Below are 26,930 nucleotides of genomic sequence, written 5' to 3'. Positions count from 1 at the left end.
CGCTTCCCTGTGTACACATTACCGGCTTCAAATGCAGCCAGGTCATTCTCAATTATGACCAAAGCTGGTTTGGGGGGAAACACATCAAAACAACAAGATAGCTATGGACTGCGGCCAACGTCACATTATCGCCGCTTCCCAAACTGGCAATGGGAGCGTGTGGGATGCAGAGCATAAGAGGAGTGCACAGGCTGTCCCCGTCAGTCTTATTTTAGGAACTGGGAACAAAGAGATTCGCCGAACCAGAGGGCTGGTGTTCGCTGGAGCTGGTAGGGCAAAAGGTAGGGAGCCCAACAGCAGGTGGCGCCAGAGCCAACGACAGGCAGACGCTTTGTCCCCATGCTTCTCCCTACAGAGTCCTGCAAGGGCAACACAGAAGGAGACTAAAGGGGGAAGCTGGGTGCCAGCGCCACCCCCTGGACTGGTTGTTAAGTTAGAGGTAAAGGGACCCCTGACCATTAGGTCCAGTCGTGACCAATTCTGGGGTTGCGGCGCTCATCTCGAGGGAGCCGGCGTACAGCTTCCGGGTCATGCGGCCAGCATGACTAAGCCGCTTCTGGCGAACCAGAGCAGCGCACGGAAACGCCGTTTACCTTCCCGGCGGAGCGGTACCTATTTATCTACTTGCACTAGTGTGCTTTCAAACTGCTAGGTTGGCAGGAGCAGGGACCGAGCAACGGGAGCTCACCCCGTCGCGGGAATTTGAACCGCCGACCTTCTGATCGGCAAGTCCTAAGCTCTGTGGTTTAACCCACAGCACCACCCATGGTTATTAAGTTAGAAGGCAGGTAAACCAGGGCTAAGAGCAGAGGCTGGTGGGGCAGTGCCCCAATTTTCTTTAACGGACTGTGAATAGCCTTGTTTTGATGCAGGCACAGTCTTAAGATTTTATCACCACTGCAAAAACAGTCATCGCCAACCTGGTGCCCTCCAGATGTTTTGGATCGCAACTCCCAGCTGTGCCAGCCACGGATGCTGGGCAGTAGGTTGGCAAATGGCTGAGGCAGAACCACAAATAATCTTAGAGCGCCTTAAAGACCAGCCCATCCATCATTTTGTGGACCAGAGTCTACACCATCCGATGCACAAAGCAGATATTCTGGCAGGCGTCTTCTTGTGTTTTTAATTAGGGTCCCAAGATGATGAGGGGGATTTTATTATTATTAATCCGTTGTTCCTGCGGTGCTTTATTGTACCGCTTTATGAATGTTCCTGATTGTATTTGAAAAAATGCATGGTACTCAGGCAGGGAGAGAGAGAAATATATCACAGAAACGCTGGGTGGATGGGTTTTATTGCACATTTATAATCAAAATGAAAACAAAGGATATGATGCTAATTTAAAAAGAATGGTGTTGTGGAGCATTCTTTCACCAGTGTTTAGCTTGCAAGCCATTCTCGCTTGCCTTGGGCTGTTCAGACATTTGGGAAATATCTATACCAAAATTAAGGTGTTTCAGCTGTGGAACAGGTCAGTCCCAAGAGCAATGGGAGGCAAGTGCTTGACCAAACATCAGATTTAGGGGACGCGGGTGGTGCTGTGGATTAAACCACAGAGCCTAGGACTTGCCGATTAGAAGGTTGGTGGTTCGAATCCCCGCGACGGGGTGAGCTCCCGTTGCTCAGTCCCTGCTCCTGCCAACCTAGCAGTTTGAAAGCACAAAGTGCAAGTAGATAAATAGGTACCGCTCCGGCGGGAAGGTAAACGGCGTTTCCATGCGCTGCTCTGGTTCGCCAGAAGCGGCTTAGTCATGCTGGCCCCATGACCCGGAAGCTGTACACCGGCTCCCTCAGCCAGTAAAGCGAGATGAGCGCCGCAACCCCAGAGTCGGCCACAACTGGACCTAATGGTCCGGGGTCCCTTTACCTTTACCTTTACCAGAAAGACCACTCTCTAGACCAGCGGTTCCCAAAGTGGGGGCGATACTGCCCCTTTGGGAGGAGATTCCTTAGGTGGGTGCTAAGAGGCAAAGGGGCCTTGTCAAGTTAATTAAACTGAATAGCTTCCACTGGACATTGAATAAATGTGCAATTTAATGTTACATGTCTTCCAAAACGAAGCAGCCCAAATCTAGGGTGCCATCTCCTGGGTCCACAATCCCGCGTGAGTCATGTGACCCACATGAGATTGCGCCCCCCCCAAGCTCTTTTCAGGCACAGCACCCCAAAATACATGCTTTGGGGAGCTACTTAGGATCACTGCCCCCCCCACCCAAGTCCTTTTTGGGGGCACCATTTTTGCTGCTATCCTCTTGCCAGAAGAAACAGGACATCCTGTTTTTTCCCAAGGCAGCTGTCTAGCATGTTGTCACCGCTTTAAATTTATTGTGTTACTACCTTTCTTGGTCTGCCGTGCATATTGCTATTCTGTTTTTTTGTTTTTTTATTAAAAATTTTTATTACATTTTCAATTTACAGAAAAAAGAAAAAAGAGAAAGAAAAAGCGATCCAACTTTCAAAATGCATTTTTACATTGTTAACTGGACTTCCCCACATCTCCCTCACCCTGCGTTCTTTGCAATAAACATGTCAGCAAATTATTACCTTATTTCGTGTCTTATTTGTATCTTTCAAAATATTTTACTTCTAGATTTAAAGTACCTTTTTTCAAATATTTATGCCTTAGAATAATACATAAAATAACTTTAAATTTCACCTTTTTCTTACTTATAACTTAATTTTCTATTTTCCCAATCTGGTTGCAGGAGCAAAAATTTCCAAATCATGCAGATTCTTAACATTCATACAACTTATAATGTTTTTGTAAATAATCCTTAAATTTTTTCCAGTCTTCTTCCGTTGTCTCTTCTCCCAAATCTCGAATCCTGCCAGTCATTTCTGCCAATTCCATATAGTCCATCAACTGCGTCTGCCACTCTTCCAGCGTGGGAAGGTCTTGTGTCTTCCAACCTTTTGCAATAAGTATTCTTGCTGCTGTAGTTGCATACATAAAAAGTGTTCTGTCCTTCTTTAACACCCTTTGGTCCACTATGCCCAGGAGGAAGGCCTCTGGTTTCTTGGGAAAGGTGTACCTAAACACCTTTTTTAACTCATTGTAAATCATTTCCCAGAAGGCCTTCACTTTTGGACACGTCCAGCAAAGGTGAAAGAATGTCCCCTCAGCCTCCTTACATTTCCAACATTTATTATCAGATCGATGGTAAATTTTTGCTAGCTTGACTGGGGTCATGTACCACCTATATATCATTTTCATAATATTCTCTTTCAAGGCATTGCATGCCGTGAATCTCATTCCAGTGGTCCATAACCTTTCCCAGTCTTCAAACATAATGTTGTACCCAATATCCTGAGCCCATTTTATCATGGCTGATTTGACTATCTCATCCTGAGTGTTCCATTTAAGCAGCAAGTTATACATTCTCGAAAGTACCTTAGTCTTAGGTTCTAACAGTTCTGTCTCTAGTTTCGATTTTTCCACCTGGAATCCTGTTTTTTTGTCAGACTTAAAAACTTCTTGAATTTGGGCATAATGAAACCAATCTTGCACCCTATTCTTTAATTTTTCGAAGCTCTGCAGTCTCCAGTTGTCTCCTATTTTTTCTATCATTTCCCAATATTTTGGCCATCCGACCTCCATACTGAGTCTTTTTCTAGCCTTGGCCTCCACTGGTGATAACCACCTCGGGGTTTTACTCTCTAATAAGTCTTTATATTTTGTCCAGACCGCGAATATGGCTTTTCTGACAATATGGTTTTTGAACATTTTATGAACCTTTACCTTGTCGTACCACAAATATGCATGCCAGCATATTGCTATTCTGAATCATGCTAGGGGAGCAGGTATTTAGGATGAGTTTATGCAACCAAGGAGGCTGAACCCAACAAAGTTTGGGAATCTCGCCTATAGACCATGGGTAGGCAAACTAAGGCCCGGGGGCCGGATCCAGCCCAATCGTCTTCTCAATCTGGCCCGCGGACGGTCCGAGGATCAGCGTGTTTTTACATGCGTAGAATGTGTCCTTTTATTTAAAATGCATCTCTGGGTTATTTGTGGGGCCTGCCTGGTGTTTTTACATGCGTAGGATGTGTGCTTTTATTTAAAATGCATCTCTGGGTTATTTGTGGGGCATAGGAATTCGTTCATATTTTTTTCAAAATATAGTCTGGCCCCCGCCCCACATGGTCTGAGGGACAGTGGACCGGACCCCTGCTGAAAAAGTTTGCTGGCCCCTGTTCTAAGACCCTCCAGCACCCAACTCTGCTACGCCTTAAGATTTGGGGAAATAGGAGGTTTCTAGGCTCTTGGTGCTGTGGGTTAAACCACTGAGCCTAGGACTTGCCGATCAGAAGGTCAGCGGTTCGAATCCCCGTGACGGGGCGAGCTCCCGTTGCTCGGTCCCTGCTCCTGCCCACCTAGCAGTTCGAAAGCATGTCAAAGTGCAAGTAGATAGGCAAACGGCGTTTCAAGTAGATAGGCAAACGGCAGGAAGGCAAACGGCGTTTCCGTGCGCTGTTCTGGTTCACCAGAAGCGGCTTAGTCATGCTGGCCACATGACCCAGAAGCTGTATGCCGGCTCCCTCGGCCAATAAAGTGAGATGATCGCTGCAACCCCAGAGTCGGCCAAGACTGGACCTAATGGTCAGGGGTCCCTTTACCTTTACCTTAGGCTCTTCTATTCCCGCCCATCAAACGCAGTCAATACAATAGCTTCAAGGGTACGTTTTAATTCTGCTGCGTAAGAACAGCAGAATAACATAGCTGCTGGGATCAGGTCACAAACCATCTCGCAAAGCATTCTGCTCTTACAATAGCCAACCAGACAACAGCATCTACCATATGGGAAAAAAGGAAGCATTTATATTTGTCTAAAGGAGATTCCAGGCCTTAAAAGATTGAATGGGCAGGGATGAGGGGCTTCTGTGGTCATCTGTGGGTGAAAGAACGAGACCAGGTGGGAGGAAGCTTTGACCCTCCAGATTTTGCCAAACTACAACTCCCTTCAGCTCTGGCCATCAGCCACGCTTCCCAGGGATTATGGGAGTTGTAGTTCAGCAACGTCTGGTTCCCCACCTCTGAACTAGAGGACTGGCTTCCAGGAGCAAGGGTAAATAAACAAGATATCTGAAGTTTCTGAAGCATCTGAAGAAGTGTGCATGCACACGAAAGCTTATACCAAGAACAAACTTAGTTGGTCTCTAGGGTGCTACTGGCCTTTTTTTATTTTTTTATTTATTTAAACAAGATAACATATTTCTTTGAGCCCCTTAGCTTCTGTTTACAAGTTACCGTATTTTTCGCTCTATAAGATGCACAATAAGACGCACCTAGTTTTTCGAGGAGGAAAACAAGAAAAAAAATATTCTGAATCCCAGAAGCCAGAACAGCAAGAGGGATCGCTGCGCAGCGAAAGCAGCGATCCCTCTTGCTGTTCTGGCTTCTGGGATAGCTGCGCAGCCTGCATTCACTCCATAAGATGCACACACATTTCCCCTTACTTTTTAGAAGGGAAAAAGTGAGTCTTATAGAGCGAAAAATACAGTAAGTGCTGGGGACACCTTCCTTCATCAACTACTCCCCAGGACTCTGGGGCATATGCAAACACCTCTCCGAAGAATAAAATAAACCAAATCACCCCCAGACTGTCACCATTTTGCAGGCGGGGTTCAGTCACATGCTGGAAATGTTGGTTTGTGCAACTGAGGGAGGTTAAAGTGCTCTGTCACAACAAAGAGGAGTTTTTGCAGTTAGGAAAGTGACAGGGAAGGCAATACAAAGCGTGGAATAGCAACTGATTGGCAGGAAGTCATATACCTCCCCACAACAGATCAGGGTGGAAGTTCTTTGGCGTACAACCTCCCAGCAAACAGATCAGCAAAGAGAGAACTTGAGTATGACCTCGGAGCAAACCAGTCAGGATGCATGGTCCATAATCAGTTTCCCTGCAGGAACCTGAAGTTTGCAACCAGAATTAAGGTAAAAGTAAAGGGACCCCTGACCATTAGGTCCAGTCATGACCGACTCTGGGGTTGCAGCGCTCATCTCGCTTTATTGGCCGAGGGCGCTGGCGTTTGTCTGCAGACAGCTTCCGGGTCATGTGACCAGCATGACTAAGCCACTTCTGGCGAACGAGAGCAGCACACGGAAAGGCCGTTTACCTTCCCGCTGGAGCGGTACCTATTTATCTACTTGCACTTTGACGTGCTTTTGAACTGCTAGGTGGGCAGGAGCAGGGACCAAGCAACGGGAGCTCACCCCGTCGCGGGGATTCGAACCGCCGACCTTCTGATTGGCAAGTCCTAGGCCCTATGGTTTAACCCATAGTGATTATGCGCTGATAAATCAGTGCATGCATACTTTATTCCCATCACGCACAATTGCTAGACCTCTGTGGGCTATGCATCTACCACAATTTTAACTTGGAGCTGCATTAATATATATTTTTATTTTAAATAAGACAGAATTCTCCTCCGGCATTAATATTTCATGCTTAATCACCAAATAGCTGCCATTTCAACCACAGGCGGTGAAAGATTTAAGAACTTTACCCCCAATGAAATAAGCATTTACTTACCATGGAAAGAGGAGAACCAATGGCAGTTCTCTTTTTCCACCCCCAATCTCTTCCCCTTTTGAGTCTCCTCCCAGTTTACTGGGGGTGGTGTCCTCAGCAATCTCTCTACCCCCACCCCCCAAAAAGCCTGGCTTTCTAAGTAAAAATGGTGCATCTGCAGCGGCACAACCGGACACCTTCCTCTGCCCCAGCTGCAACAAAACATTTCTCTCCTCTATCGGTCTCTACAGCCACAGCAGGCGCTGTGATTCTCCAACGGTTTGACTTCACCCCCAAAGGCAAATTCCTCCATTGTCTCCCAAGACAGATACCAAACAACCACAACCAACAAGTTACTGGATGCATTTGGAAACGATAATGTTCCTTTTGGAGTGAGATTGTATTTTATTTATTGCATTCACACCCCCCCCCACACCTTATCCTGCAAGGAGCTCAAGGTGGCGTACACGAATCTACACTGCCTCATGTAACCTCCACAACAACCCTGGGAGGTAGGCTAGATCGAGAGGCAGTGACTGGCCTAGTGAGCTTCACGGCTGAGCGGGGATTTGAACCCAAGACCCAGAGGTCCTAGTCTGACACTCTCACCACTTCACCACAGGGATGCTCAAAGCTCAGATGGCAAGCTCATAGGTATTAAAACACCCTGCGCTTGTCACCTGAGACCTTTCTCTGTGTCCCTCCTGCCCAAGAGGTTTGGAGGGTGGTAGCAAGAGAACGGGTCCTTCTCTGTGGTGGCTCCCCATTTTGCGGAATGCTCTCCCCAGAGAGGCTCACCTGGTGCCATAATTACACGTCTATAAGCGCCAGGCAAAACATTTCCTCTTTACCCTGGCCTTCAGCCATTAAATAATCTATGGATTGTTAAAGGTCAGGTGGACAACTGTTATTATGATTTTTTGATTACTGTGCTTTGTTTTATGTTATTATTATGCTCTGTAAAATATGTTTTTAATGTTGTACACTGCCCTGAGGAGTTTTTTTTATAATGGGCGGCATATACCGTAAATCTAATAAATAATAATAATAATAATAAGCAATCAATTTGACAGTGCTGACTTCAACCTCTGCAATGGGAAAGGAAATCGTTGTCTTGATTCAGACCTCAGTGAAGAGAGTTGAACTGCAATTCAGGGGTTTCACACGGAGCCCTGCTTTTAAGATTCTTTCCCCAAGTATGGCCAGTAACTGGGGGCCTGGTTTGTGAACCCCTTGTACGCTCATTTAATTCCCCCCTCACCCATGAGTTGCCCCACACGCTCTCCTCCTTAACCCCATAGATTTTTGATGCAATTGTTGCAGTTCTCCTGTTCCAGTTTTCAAAGACGACAGAGGACGAGATGGTTGGACAGTGTTCTCGAAGCTACCGGCATGAGTTTGACCAAACTGCAGGAGGCGGTGGAAGACAGGAGTGCCTGGTGTGCTCTGGTCCACGGGGGCACGAAGAGTCGGACACGACTAAATGACTAAACAACAACAAAAACAGAACTGATAGGAGGCAGCATTAAAAACAGCCTTCCTAGAAGAATTTAAGACCAGGTCAATGGTCTCTCTAGTCCACCATCCAGTTCTTACAGTGGCCAACCACATGCTTCAAAGGGAAACTCGCAAAGAACGTTTTTTATGTACGTAACAACAGCACCAAGAATACTCATCGCAAAGCATTGGAAGACACAAGATTTCCCCACCCTGGAAGAATGGCAGATGCAAGTGATAGGCTATATGGAAATGGCAGAAATGGCTGGCAGAATCCGAGACCTGGGAGAAGAGTCGGTGGAAGAGGACTGGAAGAAATTTAAAGACTACCTGCAGAAACATTGTAAAATATTTGAATGTTAAAATGATGTTGGACTTAAAGAGAATATGGCATTAGTGACCTAGCTAAAAGCAGTATGCAAAATTTTAAAAAAAGGAAAGGGGGGGAAAGATTGGAGTAATATTATGTCAAATTTAAACAAAATGGTATAAGGGTTTAAGTTATTAAGAATAGTTAAAATCTGAGAATGAGAAGAGAAGGAAAATTGGAGACATAATAGGTTGAAATATATAATTATAAACGAGGTTTGAAAGAGGGTTAGAATCTGCTGAACTTGAATGTGTAAAGGGGAACACAGAGAAGGGAGATGTGAGGAAGTCAAGAAAGAGGGTTATATAGATAATAAGTTAAAAAATGGATTTTTTCTTTTTTATATGTTTCTTGTTTCTTGTTTCTGTTCTCTTATGATGTATTCTTTCCTTTTGTTGTTTCTATTATATAAAATCTTAATAAATATCTTTTTAAAAAACAAAAACCAAAGGGAAACTGGCAAGCAGGATTTGGGCACAAGAGCCCCCTCGCCCCTTCTGTGGTTTCCAGCAACTGCCATTCAGAGGCATTTCTGCCTTCAGGTGTGGAGGGCAGAGCATAACTGTCACAACTAGTAGCCTGATTCTCCTCCAGGAGTTTCTCTAATCTTCTTTTAAAGCCATCCAGGTTGGTGTCCATGGCTGCCTCCTTGCAGAAGTCCCATAGTTTAACCATTGGTTGGGGATGATGCGAACTGTAGTGCCAAACTTCTGGAAGACACCAGGTTGGGAAGGCTGGTTTAGAGTTTCCCTAGTCCTACAGCACAGTTATGCAGTTTTAATAGCAATGCTGTATCCCCAGGGATGTGGGTGGTGTCGTGGGTTAAACCACAGAGCCTAGGGCTTTCTGATCAGAAGGTCGGCAGTTCGAATCCCCGCGAGGGGGTGAGCTCCCATTGCTGGGTCCCTGCTCCTGCCAACCTAGCAGTTCAAAAGTACGTCAAGTGCAAGTAGATAAATAGGTACCACTCCGGCAGGAAGGTAAATGGTGTTTCCGTGCGCTGCTCTGGTTTGCAAGAAGCGGCTTAATAATAATAATGGCTTAATAATCATGTGGCTTAGTCATGCTGGCCACATGACCCGGAAGCTGTACGCTGGCTCCCTCGGCCAGTAAAGCGAGATGAGCGCCGCAACCCCAGAGTCGGCCAAGACTGGACCTAACAGTCAGGGGTCCCTTTATCTTTGCCTTTACCTATCCCCAGGGAAACCCAGGATTTTGTGGGTCTGCAATGGGCATGGATAGCTCACGAGTACAGGGAATTCCTTGGCACCTCCTAGTAAGCCACAGTTCCCAGAATGCTTTGGGTAAAAAGCTGATATCAAGTCCGTATAAATGTAGAATGCAGATACATCCGGAATTGTGGGTGTCTGAGATTCAACAGGTAACTTCCCAAATCACTTGGTTCAGAAGGCCAGGGTTGCGAGGCCGGAGCTAACATTGGCTTACTGAGATTAGCAGTCTTCCGTCTCACTCCTTCTTAAGATGAACACACTGTAAATAGACTTTCAGATTTGGCAACAGAAGCCAAGAATCCTCTGGCTGGATGGGACCAGTGGTGCTCATCTAAGCCTGCAGCCCCCTTCCAACAGCAGCCAGCAGCTTATGGAACACAGAGCTCCTGGAGAGAGAGGTTCTATCACCAATAAGAGTATTTTCCCACAGGTCTTCAAAGCCCCTTCCCACCCCCTTTGCAAAGCTGAAGCTTCAATTGCTTGGAGAAAGGAGGAGTTGCAAGAGAATCATAAGCCAGTGTGTTCAACAATGGATTCTTTCAGAGCATCGGTTCCAAACCTGGTGGCCGTGAGTTCCACTGGCGCACCGCCTATATCTCATGATTTGCACGCACATATTGTGAGCAACGCACTGTTTGCCCAACCCAAAATCCTTCCCACCCTTTCTCCCTCCCCCCCCCCAAATCGTTCACAGACCAAAAAGCTGCTTCATCTCCCCACTCCCGGGCGTCAACACTAACAACCCCCAACCACTCCCCGCCGCCTTCCCTAGCCGGCGCTCCGCACGCACAGAGGAGTCCCCAAGCCCCAACCTCAGAAGAGAACCCAGGAGTCCGAGCATTGCCCTCCCCGCCCCCAAGAGTGTAACCGACCAGAAGGACCCGGGTGGACGGGCCAGAGGGGTGGGTGCCTTGAAGTTCAAGGGCTGGACTGGAGAGGGGAGCGGCGACTCATCGGTTGCTCAAGACGAACCGCCAGGAGGTAAAAACGGCGAGGCGAGATCCCCCGGGTTTCGAAGGCGCACAGGCAACGCTCCTATGGCATTTCTCGCAAGCCCATTAATAAAACCGCAGAGAAACCGACTCGTCGGTCTCCCGATCCCTTTACAGCCATGCTGGGCTGAAAGCCCCCGCTTTTCCCTTTCAAAAAATGAAATAAATCTTCGCTCTCCGGTGGACAACACAAGATATGGGAGGGGGGCGGACCAGAAACACAGGCAGACGATACAGAAGCGCCCCCCCCTCCAATAACGTTGCAGAAGGACCCTTCCCCCAAAGGCAGCCACGCGTTTACACCGCCGCAACTCGTCGGGTGCAGCAGGATCGCAGCCTTGATGCGCGCGCCCCGCACCCCCAAAACCACACTCGAGAAGCGGGGGAGGGATAATCGCGGCGGCTCGCCCCCTCCTCCCCATTTTAACCCTTTCACGCCCGCCAACAGCACTACGGTACGTACGGACCTTTCCTCGCGCGAAGACCCCTCCCCTCCCAAAGCCCCCCTCCCCATCTCCCGTGAATCCAGCCTCGAGTCTCCTTCGCCCCCGAACCCAGCACCTCCCCCGAGCAGGATCGGACCGCATCCCAGCGCAGGGGGGTCCGGCAAAGGCCCCCGCCGGGGCGGACAATGGGGCTCCCTCATTCTCTCTCTCACCAGCTGGTCCTCCGGGGCCGCGTCGCCGCCTCCAGCCTCGCCATCGCCCTGCTTGCTCGGGGACTCGGCGGCCAGGCGCAGCGCCTGCCGGACCCGGCGCTCCTGGCGCTCGCGGAGCAGATGCAGCTCGCACAAGCCGGCCAAGGTGCCCTCCAGCCAGCCGCGGAGCCGGCTCCGCTCCGGGCTGGCGGGGAACGAGAACGCCCGGATCATCCTCCGACGGATGGAGCGCGGCGCCGGGTGCGAGTCCTGCTCCGCCAAGCGCAGCAGCGCTAAAGCTAACCCCGGGCGAGCTCGCTCCGCTGCAGCTCCGGCGCTGTCACCGCCTCATCTGCATAGCAACGCTCATTGGCCGGCCTGCCGGGCTCGATTTGCATGCGCAGCCCTCCATTGGGCGGCCCCGGGTTCCGTAGCCGAACCTCCCATTCAAACAATTGGACCCTCGCTCACCCTGCTGGGCTTTTTTGCATAATATCCCTTCCGAAGAAGCCATTGGCTCGCCGGGCTCCGCTTTATTTTACAAAGCCACGCCCCTCCTGCCCGGTCTCTTCTTGGGACCCCGCGGTTGAGTTTCGCTGGCCTGGCCGCGCCCAGTTAGAAACCCCGGCCTACCTGATGGCCACGCCCTGAAGCCGAGCCATTGGCTGTTCTCCCTTGGTTTCTGCACTTTGGCCCCGCCTTCCAGCCAAGCCATTGGCCGGCGGGCCGAAGGCGATCTGCATAGCCGCGCCCCGGAGCCGAGCCATTGACTCACCTGCGGTGCCTTATCTGCATGGTAAACCCCGCCCCAGGAATGTTTCAGCCATCCGCCATTGGTTCGCCCAACCCACCTTATCTGCATAGCCACGCCCTTCCACTTGCTCCATTGGCTCGCTGGTCCTTAATTACCTACGCAGCCACGCCCACAGTTCAAGCCATTGACGTTCCAGAGCTCCCTCTCTGAAAATGTGGTCAGTCATTGATACTAATTCTGTTTCAAAGCTTCTATGAACTCATCTGCCGTCTCGAAATTCCTTTTCCTTCTTCCTGTTGCCGGAGTGTTACATTTGTTCATATGCCTAACCCCGCCCACCCATATTAAAATTGCTTTAAAATTAATAGGCAGGATCTCCGTCCTGACCATGTCCCGCCTCCTCATTCATAAAATACTAACTTGTGCGCTTTGAACTCTGCTTTGCGCTCCCGCCCATCTAGCAGTACCACCCCACCCCCCCGCGCGCGCGCTGCACACCATGAATGGAGGAAGCGCTGGGAAGCCCAGATTCGTTTTCCTCCAGGGCTTTCGCCCCGCCAACTTTCCTCGCCCATCGGCCTCAGTCCCTTTTCTCCCAAGAGCTGCAGAAAGTGCATTTCTGCACCGAGTGTAAGAGGAGGAGTTGAGACGCCGAACGCCCCTGGGATGGGTGGGGGAGTGACTGTTTTGGGGTGGATTCTCTTAATCCCTTAAAAAGACGACGGGCGAACACGTAGGGAACACGCAGCTTAGCAGGAGGCTACCATCTAACACACGCAGACGCAGACACATCCCTCTCTCCAGAAAAATTAAGGAATTGCAATGTTGGAAGGGACCTCACGGGTCATCTAGTCCATGGATAGACAAACTAAGGCCCGGTGGCCAGATCCGGCCCAATCGCCTTCTAAATCCGGACTGTCCGGGAATCAGTGTGTTTTTACATGAGTAGAATGTGTGCTTTTATTAAAAATGCATCTCTGGGTTATTTGTGGGGCATAGGAATTCATTCATTTTTCCCCCAAAATATAGTCTGGCCCCCACAAGGTCCGACGAACAGTGGATCGGCCCCCTGCTGAAAGAGTTTGCTGACCCCCGATCTAGTCCAACCCCCTGTATTGCAATCCTTAGGGAGCAAAGCAAAGCACAGAAGTGTCCTGAGGGCCTGATAGGAAGAGCAGGAGGGCCGTATCAGCCCTTTGGCCTCAAACATCTCCGGATCCTCCTAAGAGTGTTTTTCTGGGCGGTGCTGAATTGTAGTCCAAAGCATCTAGAGGGCATCTCATTGGCAAGTGCTGGCATATACCACCCCATTTTCATAATCCTGGCTCAAAGGAGGAGATGGTAAACCAGGAATAAGATTTTTATTTTCCCCTCTCCTATTCTGGATATTCTGCCAACTTTCAATAGGAAACCGAGTCTCTCAGTTCAGATAGGCAGTTCAAAAATTTTATATATATATATATTGGTACCTCGGGTTTTAAGTACTTAATTCGTTCTGGAGGTCCGTTCTTAACTTGAAGGACCACTTTAGCTAATGGGGCCTCCTGCTGCTTCCGCGCCGCCGGAACACAATTTCTGTTCTCATCCTGAAGCAAAGTTCTGAACCCGAGGTATTATTTCTGAGTTAGCAGAGTGTGTAACTTGAAGCGTATGTAACCCGAGGTAAGGTAAAGGTAAAGGGACCCCTGACCATTAGGTCCAGTCGTGGCCGACTCTGGGGTTGTGGCGCTCATCTCGCTTTATTGGCCAAGGGAGCCGGCGTACAGCTTCCGGGTCATGTGGCCAGCATGACTAAGCCACTTCTGGCGAACCAGAGCAGCGCACGGAAACGCCGTTTACCTTCCCGCCGGAGCGGTACCTATTTATCTACTTCCACTTTGTGCTTTCGAACTGCTAGGTTGGCAGGAGCAGGGACTGAGCAACGGGAGCTCACCCCGTTGCGGGGATTTGAACCGCCGACCTTCTGATCGGCAAGTCCTAGGCTCTGTGGTTTAACCCACAGCGCCACCCGCGTCCCAAACCCGAGGTACCACTGTATTAATAATTCGGGATAATTTGCCCAGTGGATGAAGTGCAGAATGGTACTCTGTCACAACTTTCTCTGGTTTGCCTCATTCTTGCTCATGCACTTTTGAATTCTACACAGTTCACTGGACACAGGGGAAATTGTGTTGGTATCAAGGCCTGGGTGAGCTCCCTGCTCCTGCCAACCTAGCAGTTCAAAAGCACGTCAAAGTGCAAGTAGATAAATAGGTACCCCTCCGGCGGGAAAGTAAACGGCGTTTCTGTGTGCTGCTCTGGTTCGCCAGAAGCGGCTTAGTCATGCTGGCCACATGACCCGGAAGCTGTACGCCGGCTCCCTCGGCCAGTAAAGTGAGACGAGCGCCGCAACCCCAGAGTCGTCTGCGACTGGACCTAACGGTCAGGGGTCCCTTTACCTTTACAAGGCCTGTTCTTAGCAAACAGACCCTTTCGAAAAGCTGGCTACCAGATCTGTAGTGAACCTGTGTGAGCCTTGGACATCGCCCACCCTTCTGTTTTGGTGGGCCTGGTCTTAGCTGACCATCTTTCCAGGAGGGGTGGGTCGGTGGGTGCGGGGAAGAGTCCCAGCCATCCGAGGATGGTCCTAAAAATACGCAGGGCGCAGCGGCGATGGCTCAAACGTCGGGGAGAAAGGGGCTGGCAGATGTGACAGTGACGGGGGAAAGGAGCGCAACAATGGTTTATAAATGGTTGTGATAATAATAGTGCGAGCATGGTAGCCATGGTGATGGGGACGGTGGTAGCCATGACAATGGGAGGTGGGGGTGGGGGTGGCAGCTGGCAACAGGGGCAGTGGAAAATAGCAGAGTCGGCTGTGGCGAATTAAAAAAAAACACGCACACAAAATAATCCTGCGGTAGCTGCAAGGCCAGGAGTGGCTCCTCGTGAGCTGTGGTGAAAGGGGGGGAAATGCACTCCCCTTTTCCACCACTTCATGGTGAGCACGTCTTGCTCTCAGCAGTGGCGTAGCGTGGGTTGTCAGCACCCGGGGCAAGGCAAGTAATTTGTGCCCCCTAACCGGTGGATTTGCGCCCCCTAACCCGTGGATTTGCACCCCCTAACCCTAACCCCCAGATGTTGCGCCCGGTGCGGCCTGCCCCCCCTGCACCCCCACGCTATGCCACTGGCTCTCAGTGGGCTGGGAATTAATTACTGGGCTTGGCTTTTGCTAATTTTATCACCTGTGGGGTGAAGCTTTACTGGCAGGGGGAAACGTGGCCCAGCAAAGGCAAAGGATAATAATAATGGTAATAATAATAATAATAATAATAATAATAATAATATATTATTATTATTATTATTATTATTATTATTATTATTATTATAAATTATTATTACAAGTAGTAATAGTATTAGTATTATTAGTATTTATACCCCTCCCTCTGGCTGGGTTTCCCCAGCCACTCTGGGTGGCTCCCAACAGAATATTAAAACCACAATAAAACATCAAATGTTAAAAGCTTCCCTACACAGGGCTGCTTCAGATGTCTTCTGAAAGTCAGATATAGTGGTACCTCGGGTTACGTTCCAGAGGTCCGTTCTTAACCTGAAACTGTTCTTAACCTGAAGCACCACTTTAGCTAATGAGGCCTGCTGCCGCGCCGCCAGAGCACGATTTCTGTTCTCATCCTGAAGCCGAGGTACTATTTCTGGGTTAGCGGAGTCTGTAACCTGAAGCGTATGTAACCTGAAGCATATGTAACCCGAGGTACCACTGTAGTTGTTTATCTCCTCGACATCTGATGGGAGGGCGTTCCACAGGGCGGGCGCCACCACCAAGAAGGCCCTCTGCCTGGTTCCCTGTAACCCCACTTCTCGCATGGAGGGAACCGCCAGAAGGCCCTCGGAGTCGGACCTCCGTGTCCGGGCTGAACGATGGGGGTGGAGATGCTCCTTAAGGTATACTGGGCATTGTCCACGCAATCCACACATCAGTTCTCGGTGGGCTGCATTCTTTAAAACCTCAAGAATCATGGAATTGTAGATTTGGGAAGAAAACCCCATTTAGTCCAACCCCACACATGCTCTGTGTGGGACCACCCTTAAAGCAAACCTATAGGTTTTAACCGCATGAAATGTGGGACGACTTTGCACACACATTGTGGGCGTCCGGTATCGTTTTCATTTATTTTCCTTGGTAAGATTTACATGGCGCTTTCTTCGTTAGCCGCCACTTTGCGGTTTTATCACAATGGGGTGGAGTTTACAGGTTGCAATATGAACAAACAAAAATAAATCTACAAATATTCCCATGTGGTTAAATTAAACAATATACTCTATTCGGAATAAAACATGGGTAAACATGTAGACATGGTATTTATCAAAATATTTAGGTCGTAAAATTTGTACGCTGCTTGATTGTGAAAAAATTTAAAATGGAGGAAGCCTCAAAAGTGGTTTACGAGGGTACAATTAGTAATTTAAAAACAAATATACATAATAAAAGCAGAGTAAAAAAGCAGAGACATCACCTTGCCGACAAAGCCCCGTATAGTCAGTGGCGTAGCGTGGGGGGTGCAGGGGGGGCCGGCCGCACCGGGCGCAACATCTGGGGTTAGGGCAAATCCACGGGTTAGGGGGCGCAAATCCACGGGTTAGGGGGCGCAAATCCACGGGTTAGGGGGCGCAAATTACTTGCCTTGCCCCGGGTGCTGACAACCCACGCTACGCCACTGCGTATAGTTAAAGCTATGGTCTTCCCAATAGTGATGTATGGAAGTGAGAGCTGGGCCATAAAGAAGGCTGATCGCCGAAGAATTGATGCTTTTGAATTCTGGTGCTGGTGGAGACTCTCGAGAGTCCCATGGACTGCAAGAAGATCAAACCTCTCCATTCTGAAGGAAATCAGCCCTGAGTGCTCACTGGAAGGACAGATCCTGAAGCTGAGGCTCCAAGACTTTGGCCACCTCATGAGAAGAGAAGACTCCCTGGAAAAGACCCTGATGTTGGGAAAGATGGAGGGCACAAGGAGAAGGGGACGACAGAGGACGAGATGGTTGGATAGTGTTCTCGAAACTACCAGCATGAGTTTGACCAAACTGCGGGAGGCAGTGGAAGACAGGAGTGCCTGGCGTGCTCTGGTCCAGGGGGTCACTGTTAAGTTGTGGATGAACATATCAGACGACACAGCAATTCTTCAAACAGCTCTTGTTTATTCACAGGCCGGAACAGAACTGAATTGAAGGGTTCTGCCAGCCTGCTTATATAGAGCTCCAGTACAACGCAACTGTAACAGTTTTCTGTAACTATCCAATCACTGAACATCACTTTCAATCTCTTATTTGCATATGTGGACCTGAGTGAAAACTATCTACAGCATCCCCCTGCTGGCGCAGGGTGAGAACTTCAGTACATAACAGTCACAAAGAGTCGGACATGACTAAACAAAAACATAAGTAATAAAATCACATATCTGGGTAGACTTGCCTAAACAAGTTTTTAGCCTGGACCAGAAATAATACAGCCAAGGCCAATATACCGTATTTTTCGCTCTATAAGACGCACCTAGTTTTTGGAGGAGGAAAACAAGAAAAAAAATATACTGAATATCAGAAGCCAGAACAGCAAGAGGGATCGCTGTGTAGTGAAAGCAGCAATCCCTCTTGCTGTTCTGGCTTCTGGGATAGCTGCGCAGCCTGCAGTCGCTCCATAAGACGCACACACATTTCCCCTTACTTTTTAGGAGGGAAAAAGTGAATCTTATAGAGCAAAAAATACGGTAAATGGGCAAGGAGTTTTAGAGAATTGTGCTGCCACAGTGAAGGACTGACTCATTGCAAGTTTAATTATCGAATGAAACTGCAAAAATGACAGTCCAGCAGACCTGGTGAATTTTAGCATGCAGCCTAGACCTCAACAGTGCCCTTGCACACATGCAGAGTGCATTTCTCCCACTGCTGCATATCTGCTGCCCCACACCAGGGACCAGGGATGGTTTTAAATCTGCGGCAGTTTCTGCAGTAACTCTGAGTGACACTGGTGGGTTTGTTGGAATCCCGCAAGCAATATCTTTTTTAAAACAGCTCAGCGCCTGATGGGCTGCAGAGCCACAATCAGATTTTTTAAACAGATGCACACAGTGCCGATAAAAAGCACACAGGTTTTTCCCCCCAAGCCTTGCAAATGTTATTATCTGTGTTCCACCGTTGCTATAGCCACACAAGTCACAGCAACTCACGCTACTCCAGAGTAGCCACATTGCCATCTATGGAATAGTTCCAGGAGAGCTTGGCAGATCACAGGCAGCCACAGAATGCTGAAGGGCTGGATCATTTGTGAAATATACTCAGAGTCGAGAGTGGATTTCATGCTCTTTATTCAGCTCATAGTGGTGAGGAGGAATGGAAGTTCCCCCAGAATGTCTCCTTTATATACATTATTTACACAATGGGCCCCATGTGATTGGCTCATTCCGGGATTCTCCTGTAGCCCAATCAGGTCGCGGATTCACTTCCACCTGGAGCTGGATTGGGTGGCTCCTGTGGACCAATCAGACTGCTGCATCCTGGAGCCTATTGTTCTAGGACCAATCAGACTGCTGCATTCTGAATCCTATTTTTCTAGGACCAATCAGACTGCTGCATTTTGGATCCTATTCAACTCTGTACATAACAATTTGATTCAACACAGCCTCTGCCAACCAGCTGTTTGGGATTACAACTCCCATCAGCCCCTGTGTGGTAGCCGAGGCTCATGGGAGTTGTAGTCCAAACCAGCTGGAGGAGGCCAGCTTAGCAAAGCCTAGCTTAACGTCTTCTCTCTTGCGCTGCGATCCAGTGCCGAGGGCCTTCTGGCGGTTCCCTCACTGCAAGAAGTGAGGGTACAGGGAACCAGGCAGAGTTTGTAACCTGAAGCGTCTGTAACCTGAAGGGTCCGTAACCCGAAGTACTACTCATATAAAAACACGCTGATTCCCGGACCGTCTGTGGGCCAGATTGACAAGGCGATTGGGCCAGATCCGGCCCCCAGGCCTTAGTTTGCCTACCCCTGTTCCAGGGCTTCCAGGAACATTCAATGTGCCAATTTGGCACAACTTTCTGTGGTAGAAAGGCAGAAGAGTTCTGCCAAGCCATGCTGTTCCTGGAGGAAGCCCTTCTTAAGATGCCATGGCACGTGCCTTGATGAAAGCAGATCCACCCCCTTCTCCCTTGAGGGCTAGAAACTTGTGTTTGAAAATAAACAAGATGAAGCCTTATTTACCTAGGGATCCATTAGCCTCGCCATCCCCTGGACCATGGAGGGAACAAAAGTACCAGGAAAGCAACTTCTTCTTTGGAGAAAAGAGTTTATTGCAATCTGCGCAGAGTGACAACCAACAGGATCCCTCCTGAAAGACTGGCTGTGAAGCAAAACACTTCAGCAGACGTTCTTATACTTTTCTGGACACTCTTCCCCCTCCCATACCCTTTCCAGATTTGCCCAATCAGCTGGCAAATGTTCAACTTATTCCCTTATATGGCACATCTATATTGCTTGCTAAACACATTTTTAATGCTTGCTAAACATTCCTTATACGTGCCTTTCTGCTAGCTAAGCACTCCCCCCTCCCCTTCTGCTTACACGTGTCTTTTCTTATCTTTGCATTAGTAAGCATAAGGCAGGAAGAAGGGGCTTCCTGGCCTCCTTATGAAGTCTGGTTAAATCTGCAAACAGCAGCTAAAATATTTTTGCAAGCTAAGAAATGGACTTTTGACCTGCCAGACAAATTTAGCTGGCGATGTGCTAACTGTCTGGTCGAATTTGCAGAAGTAAGATTAGCACAGGATTTTTACTGCAGATAGCATTTGAGAGCAATCTTTCTTAGGTACAAAGTACAAGGCACAGAGAGTATTGAAAGAAATCCTTCCCATCTCCCTTTACTCCCTCCTCTTCTTTTGAACAATCTATTACTTAGATTCGTTCTGGGGTAGGGGCCTATATTCTCTCATTACAGCAATCACGCGAGGTCCCATCATGCGAGACATCATCTTTTCCATCATATTCTGCAAGCATTGCATCAAGCAGGGAATACAAAAGCAGAGAAGCAAAAGGATTATAAGTGGCCCTGCTATAAATACCATAATATGCCTGATCCAACCACCATCGGGCAGCCAAGAATATAACCAATTCCATGGATCACCTTCTGTAATTTTTAGCGGGTTTTCAGCTATCATTGTTTCCATGTGGTCAATGGTGGCCGAAATGCTGACATTATTATCTGGGATATACATGCAGCAATGAGAATGAATTAACGCACAAACTCCTCCCTTCGAGGCCAACATTACATCTAAAGCATAACGATTTTGCAAAACGACCTCCCTCATAGCAGACACTTCTTGGTTGAGGTCCTTTAATGCCTTAATGGTATCATTAAATAGCCCTTCTGTCCAATTGGCGAGCAAATGAAGATCTCTATAATTCATGGCTGCCCCTAAGGAGGGTAGTAGGGCCCGCGATATCTGGGTCCCAACATAGTGGTTAATAGGTGCGTTCACTGCCCTGCGGTTACGCAGTCTGAGAGATGTTGGTAACTCTCCTATTTTATATAAAAGGGGAACCACCACTCCTAGGGTACAAACTCCAGTAAGATCTCGGGGAACGGATTTAAATGCTGCATCGCCACAAATTAGCCAGAGCTCTTCCGGAAGAAGGCGACTGATGTTTCGGTGTTGCTCCGACCACTTGAAAGCTTGTGAAAACAGAAGGCTTACGTGCCATAGCTCCTGGGTAAAATTTAATAGGGTCTGAACAGAGGAATTGGAAATAGAGCTTTTGTGGAGGTGGTGCATATCAGTCATTAACTTGGCGCTAGTATCGGATTGATAACACCGGGAGGTATTTCCATAATTAACGAAGGCAGAGCAGGCCCTATCAAATACAAAATTCAATACATGTAAGCAATCAGGGTAAATCCCTCGTGGGGTTGACCCTTCAGAAAATTTTAAACAAATAAAAGCTGGCTCGGACAGGGCCAATTTTACGGGCGGCCACTGAGCTTCTTCAGGGTTTTTTCTATTTTCTATATTGAAGATATCATCAATGGGAATTCCATGTAGCATCAAACCTGGCCTTTTAGCATAAGGTGGTATGTGCATACACAGCCAACAATTGGAAAGATTTAACATTGTGGTGAACTTGAACATATCCTTGATATAAATATTGTCTTTCCACATCTTATGATAATTTTCTCCTCGTGATATTTTACTCAATAATCTAGTTCCCATCTGACCATGTTCACCAGGTGCAGCACCTTCCTTGTCTCCTGCAACTAGGAGAACGAGGAACACTAGGAGGATCATCAAGGGGATAGAAGGATCGGGCCGTCGTCTCCCGCAGAGCCTATGACGCTCATGCCAGCAGAAAAAGAGACACATCCATGTGGCAAGGGCAGTTGAAATAACTCCCATCCACCATCCCCAATCACTCCATGGTTCCTCCCAGCAATATTCAGGGGGTGTGCTCATTGTTGAAGAGCCCACTGATATTCGTGCTCGATTACCTGTTGAGCCTCAAGGATGAGAGCCCACCGGTGAGCTGATGCTCCCACTATGTGGGTCAACTTTTCTACTAACCCTGTTGGGTGGATTGAAATCTCGTGCTGCCTCCCTACTGACCAGAGCATATGGAAGCTGAAATCCTGGGGTGGCAACTCTTACTGGCACTTGTTCAGCAATTTCAATGCACACCTGGTTAAGGCTCCCACCCCTGCAACACTTGCATTAAGATAGGTTCCGTCCCATCTAGCACCTGGATTAAGAGTAGGACCTGGTCTATCAGATGAGGTTGGTACAGTGCTCTACCCCCCAGATAACAGTTGACTACCCTCCCACAACAGCAAGAGCGGTCCAGAACTTGATAGAATTCGACCGTTTCTGCAACTTCCCGTATGAGCACTACCCACGCGTGCTGGACAGTGGTGTGGGAGAGGAGCCACAACGGGGCAGTGGGGTGTTTCAATACGACAACCTCATCAAACCCCAGTTTCCAATAGCCAAAGAGCACGCCATCTCTTACCACCGGCAAGACGAACCATTCGTAGCAGAGGCCAGCAGGCCAGTAAGGGCGATATGGCTCAGTGGGGTCAGGGCTGTGGGGCATAGAGCAGATAACACACACAAAAAAAAGAAAAGAAAAGTCCTTATGAAAGTATTAAATGTCCTGGTGGACTTCCTGGATCAGTCCCAGCACGGGTTTTCACGTTGGGGACGCTGCCCGCGGGCGCCCCTCCCATCCAATTCTTCAGCTGTGCGTAGAGATATCAGCTTCCGGTGTGATATCAGCAGAGCGGTCGTCAGTGGAGGGTCTGGAGATGGTCAGCCGAAGGGGTTAATCGGGATTTAGTTGCACAGTCCAATCTGTAGTGGTCACTCTGGTGTGGTGGACCCAAGGGGTGATGCCGGCAACTTTCACGGCTGTGGGTGTGGAGAGCAGGACGGTATAAGGTCCCTTCCAGCACGATTGTAGCTGCGTCCGTGCCCAATCTTTTACCCACACTTCATCACCTGGCTCGAACTGATTCAGCCAATACACAGGGGTTGTGAGCCTGGGTCCACCTGTCGAGACAAAAGAAAACTCGGAAGAATGTCTGGACATAATTATTCAATTGCATATCCTGACCAGCATGTGGGGACAACATTCTGACATATGGGACCGGTCTCCCAAGCACAATTTAATGGGAGATTGCGGACCCTGAGTAATGCCAGAGGTAACATTGTCACCCAATTAGACCTAGTTTCCTGTGTCAGCTTGGATAGCTGATTCTGGGGTCTGTATGCTGTATGCAACTTTCAGTTGATTTGTAGTGCCTTAGCTAATTCCTGCAACATTAAATGAACAAAGGCTGGTTCATTGTCACCAGGTTTAGGGCTCTGGTGAGCGCAGTTGATTCTGCCAGCTGGGCCGATGTTCCAGGCGGGAGTGGCTTTGCCTTGATCACCTGGTCTTCCAGGGCTACCACTGCATAACCTGCCTTCCGATGTCCAGCCTCAATGAAGCTGCTTCCATCCATAAACCATGATGGCCACTGGGGGTCTGCTTCATCTTTAAGGTCAGGCCTGCTAGAGTACACCTCATCCATTACTTCAATGCAGTCATGCGTGGGCTCCTCACCTACTCCTACCGGTAATAGGGCAGCTGGGTTGAGGGCTGTGGTGACTTGGGATTTCTAACGTGGATGTAATAATAGCATCTGACATTTCCTCATTTTAGCCTGGGAGAGGAAATAGGTGCCTCTCGGCAGATGGCATGCTGATTCTTTCCTAAGCGGCCTCGCCCTCCTCCCCGGGCGGTTTCTCCTAACGGTGGACCTCCCGTCCTCAGGGCCATCAACTTCTTTTGCCCGGTACTTCTCCTTTTTTCTTCTGGGCCTCTTCCTCCCTCTGATTATAAGTGGTTTGGGCTATTTCTAACATCCATTTCAGGGTGTGGCCCATCTGGATTTTTCGGCGAATATCGGGCGCTGCCTGGGCTACAAAGGCAGTTTTTATGATAGGGACATTGGCAGCCTTATCTGGGTCCACAGGGGTATACTGGCGGTAGGCTTCCTTCAGTCTTTCCAGATAGGCGCCTGGGGGCTCCTCACTCCCTTGCATTATTTCTCTGATCTTGGCAAAATTGGTGGGTTTTCTGGCTGCCCTTCTCATGCCATTTAAGACATTCTGGCGATAAGTGGTGAGGGTATTTTGCCCATCAATGGTCTGATAATCCCAATTCGTATATTTTCAGGATATCCTGCTGCAACAGCTTGATCTCCTGCCTCCTGCGCTCTCATGTGTGCTCGGGCTTCAGCATAAATTCGCCTAGCCTCCTCTGTAGTTAGCAGGGTATCCATCAAATATTGCACATCATCAAAAGTGGGATTGTAGGTTTTTAAAAATTCCCTCAAACAGCTTAATGATTTTGGCAGGGTTTTCTTCAAATGAAGGGTTTTGGTTCCTCCAATTACAAACATCTGTACTAGAGAAGGGGGCATGTTGAACTGTATAAGTTCCATTGGGCACCACCCCATCAGGTCCCGCGGGGGCCGGAGGGTCATATACTCTACGTAGAGGCATCACTCTGGCCGCGCTCTTTTCCTGTGCTTTATGTGCCCTATGGAGGGTCACTCTCTTCACTGCCTTCCCCACTCTTTCTGCCACTTCCTTTTCTGTTGCCCTGCACATTCCGCCGCCTTTAACAAATGGTGGCTGACATCCACTTCTTTTGCATAAGGTTCCACATACTTTCTCAAACATTCTGCCTGTTCCTCTATTCATGTCTTTCCATCACTTGTCAATTTAACCAATCTTCCTACAAATGCCTCATCCTCATCATCCTCTTCTCTTTCTTCCCTTTCTTCATCTTTGCCCAGGTCTAACAATGCATTGTCCACGGGATTGGGGCTGGGCCATCTGCTCCCTGTGGCGGGGGTGGTGCCAGGGCTGTTGCCGGGGCATTAAAACTTTATCTTCTTCCCTCTCTGAATCCTGGAGGACTGGGGGTTGTCCTCCTGTCTTCCTGACTGAGCAGATTCAGCTGCCTGAGGCTTCTTGGCAGCATGACTTCAGCCGGGGGGGGGGTTCTTTTCCACATTGGTCTTCCATGTGGAGATATAGGGGATTTGATCAGAATGGACATTCAAAATGTTCTGATCTAATGGATTAATGAGTTGCAAATCAAGGGTCCCGGTGGACGGCCAATTTATTCTTTTGGGTGGGCCAATCTAATTTACACAATGTCCTCATCCTCCCCTCATCAGCTTAAATCCCCAAAAGCATTCCAAAGGGGTACTTTTACTTTGGCCAGAACCCATTTCTTCCAGATACTCCGCTCCTATTCACAGTAAAAATTCTCTCACACTTCATATACTACAGATTGTGGCCTGCACGAGGTCGCCCTGGCAGAAAACGCACAATCCTGCAACCGCTCGGCCAAGGGGCACTAATACCCCGGCCCACACTTGACAATTCAATCACTGGAGTATGCAACACACAACATACAGAACACACCAAAAATCACAATATATATATATATATATCCCTCCCTCTTTTGTTCCCAACTTCTGCTGGTGGCACTCTCCTGCACAACCAGTCCCCTCTGTTTCCCTTTTATTTAACCTTACTGGCACACTTCTACCACAGCCAGTTCCCTTTTCCCTGGCGGCACTTTATTTGCCACGGCCAGGTGAGGCTGATCAGGCCTCGCCCTTTCCCTCGGGCTGCCCTTTCCGTCGGGCTTACCTTTTCCGCTGCGGACCCCTCCTGGCCAGTTCTCTTTTCTCCCTCGACCTGTGTCTCCACTCCGGAGCGGTGTGGCCGGCTTCCCCCACGAATCTGATGGGGTGCGCGCTGAAGCCTGCAACCACCGATCCGAGCTGTTCACCGAGGTCGAGCCTGGCCCTCCGGTCCGTATTGGGGAGGGGGCTGATCCCGGACGAGCCCCCAAAGAAATGAAGCCTTATTTACCTAGGGATCCATTAGCCTCGCCATCCCCTGGACCATGGAGGGAACAAAAGTACCAGGAAAGCAACTTCTTCTTTGGAGAAAAGAGTTTATTGCAATCTGCGCAGAGTGACAACCAGCAGGATCCCTCCTGAAAGACTGGCTGTGAAGCAAAACACTTCAGCAGACGTTCTTATACTTTTCTGGACACTCTTCCCCCTCCCATACCCTTTCCAGATTTGCCCAATCAGCTGGCAAATGTTCAACTTATTCCCTTATATGGCACATCTATATTGCTTGCTAAACACATTTTTAATGCTTGCTAAACATTCCTTATACGTGCCTTTCTGCTAGCTAAGCACTCCCCCCTCCCCTTCTGCTTACACGTGTCTTTTCTTATCTTTGCATTAGTAAGCATAAGGCAGGAAGAAGGGGCTTCCTGGCCTCCTTATGAAGTCTGGTTAAATCTGCAAACAGCAGCTAAAATATTTTTGCAAGCTAAGAAATGGACTTTTGACCTGCCAGACAAATTTAGCTGGCGATGTGCTAACTGTCTGGTCGAATTTGCAGAAGTAAGATTAGCACAGGATTTTTACTGCAGATAGCATTTGAGAGCAATCTTTCTTAGGTACAAAGTACAAGGCACAGAGAGTATTGAAAGAAATCCTTCCCATCTCCCTTTAAAGAGAGTGAGAGAAATGTGAACACCTTCGACAAGGTGTGGCATTGCTAGAGTTTTCCCTTTCTGTTGTCACGAGGCCATAAAGTCCTCTGCCGAGTGGTCTGGTTCCCCAACCTAACAACAACAACAACAATTTTATTATTTATTATTTATACCCTGACAATCTGGCTGGGTTTCCCCAGCCACTCGGGGTGGCTCCCAACAGAATATTAAAAACACAATAAAACATAAACATTAAAAACTTCCCTAAACGGGGTTGCCTTCAGATGTCTTATAAAAGTCAGATAGTTGTTTATCTCCTCTACATCTGGTGGGAGGGCATTCCACGGGGCGGGTGCCACTACTGAGAAGGCCCTCTGCCTGGTTCCCTATAACCTCACTTCTCACAGTGATGGAACCTCCAGAAGGCCCTCGGCGCTGGATCCCAGTGTCCGGGCAGAACAATGGGGGTGGAGACGCTCCTTCAGATATACTGGGCCGAGGCCATTTAGGGCTTTAAAGGTCAGCACCAACACTTTGAATTGTGCTCGGAAACATACTGGGAGCCAATGTAGGTCTTTCAGGACCAGTGTTATGTGGTCCCGGTGGCCACTCCCAGTCACCAGTCTAGCTGCCGCATTCTGGATTAGTTGCAGTTTCTGGGTCACCTTCAAAGGTAGCCCCATGTAGAGCGCATTGCAGTAGTCCAAGCGGGAGATAACCAGAGCATGCACCACTCTGGCGAGACAGTTTGCAGGCAGGTAAGGTCTCATTCTGCGTACCAGATGGAGCTGGCAGACAGCTTCCCTGGACACAGAATTTACCTGTGCCTCCAT

The 26,930-nt window shown here is 48.7% G+C and overlaps 1 protein-coding gene across 1 annotated transcript in view; it reads right to left on the bottom strand.

Annotated features, from left to right (window-relative positions):
• Positions 1-11,570, bottom strand: part of DACT3 (dishevelled binding antagonist of beta catenin 3) — a 46,263-nt gene extending 34,693 nt beyond the window's left edge. The window contains exon 1 of the mRNA XM_081868948.1: positions 11,262-11,570. Coding sequence (XP_081725074.1) covers positions 11,262-11,474 — 213 coding nt within the window. The 5' untranslated portion in view covers positions 11,475-11,570. The remainder of the gene's footprint in view (positions 1-11,261) is intronic.
• Between the last annotated feature and the right edge of the window lie 15,360 nt (positions 11,571-26,930).

This window comes from Podarcis erhardii, assembly GCF_964252035.2.
Source record: "Podarcis erhardii genome assembly, chromosome: 7".
Taxonomy (NCBI): Eukaryota; Metazoa; Chordata; class Lepidosauria; order Squamata; family Lacertidae; genus Podarcis; species Podarcis erhardii.
Note: the sequence above shows the minus strand (reverse complement) of the source record. Positions and strands in the feature narration are given on the sequence as shown.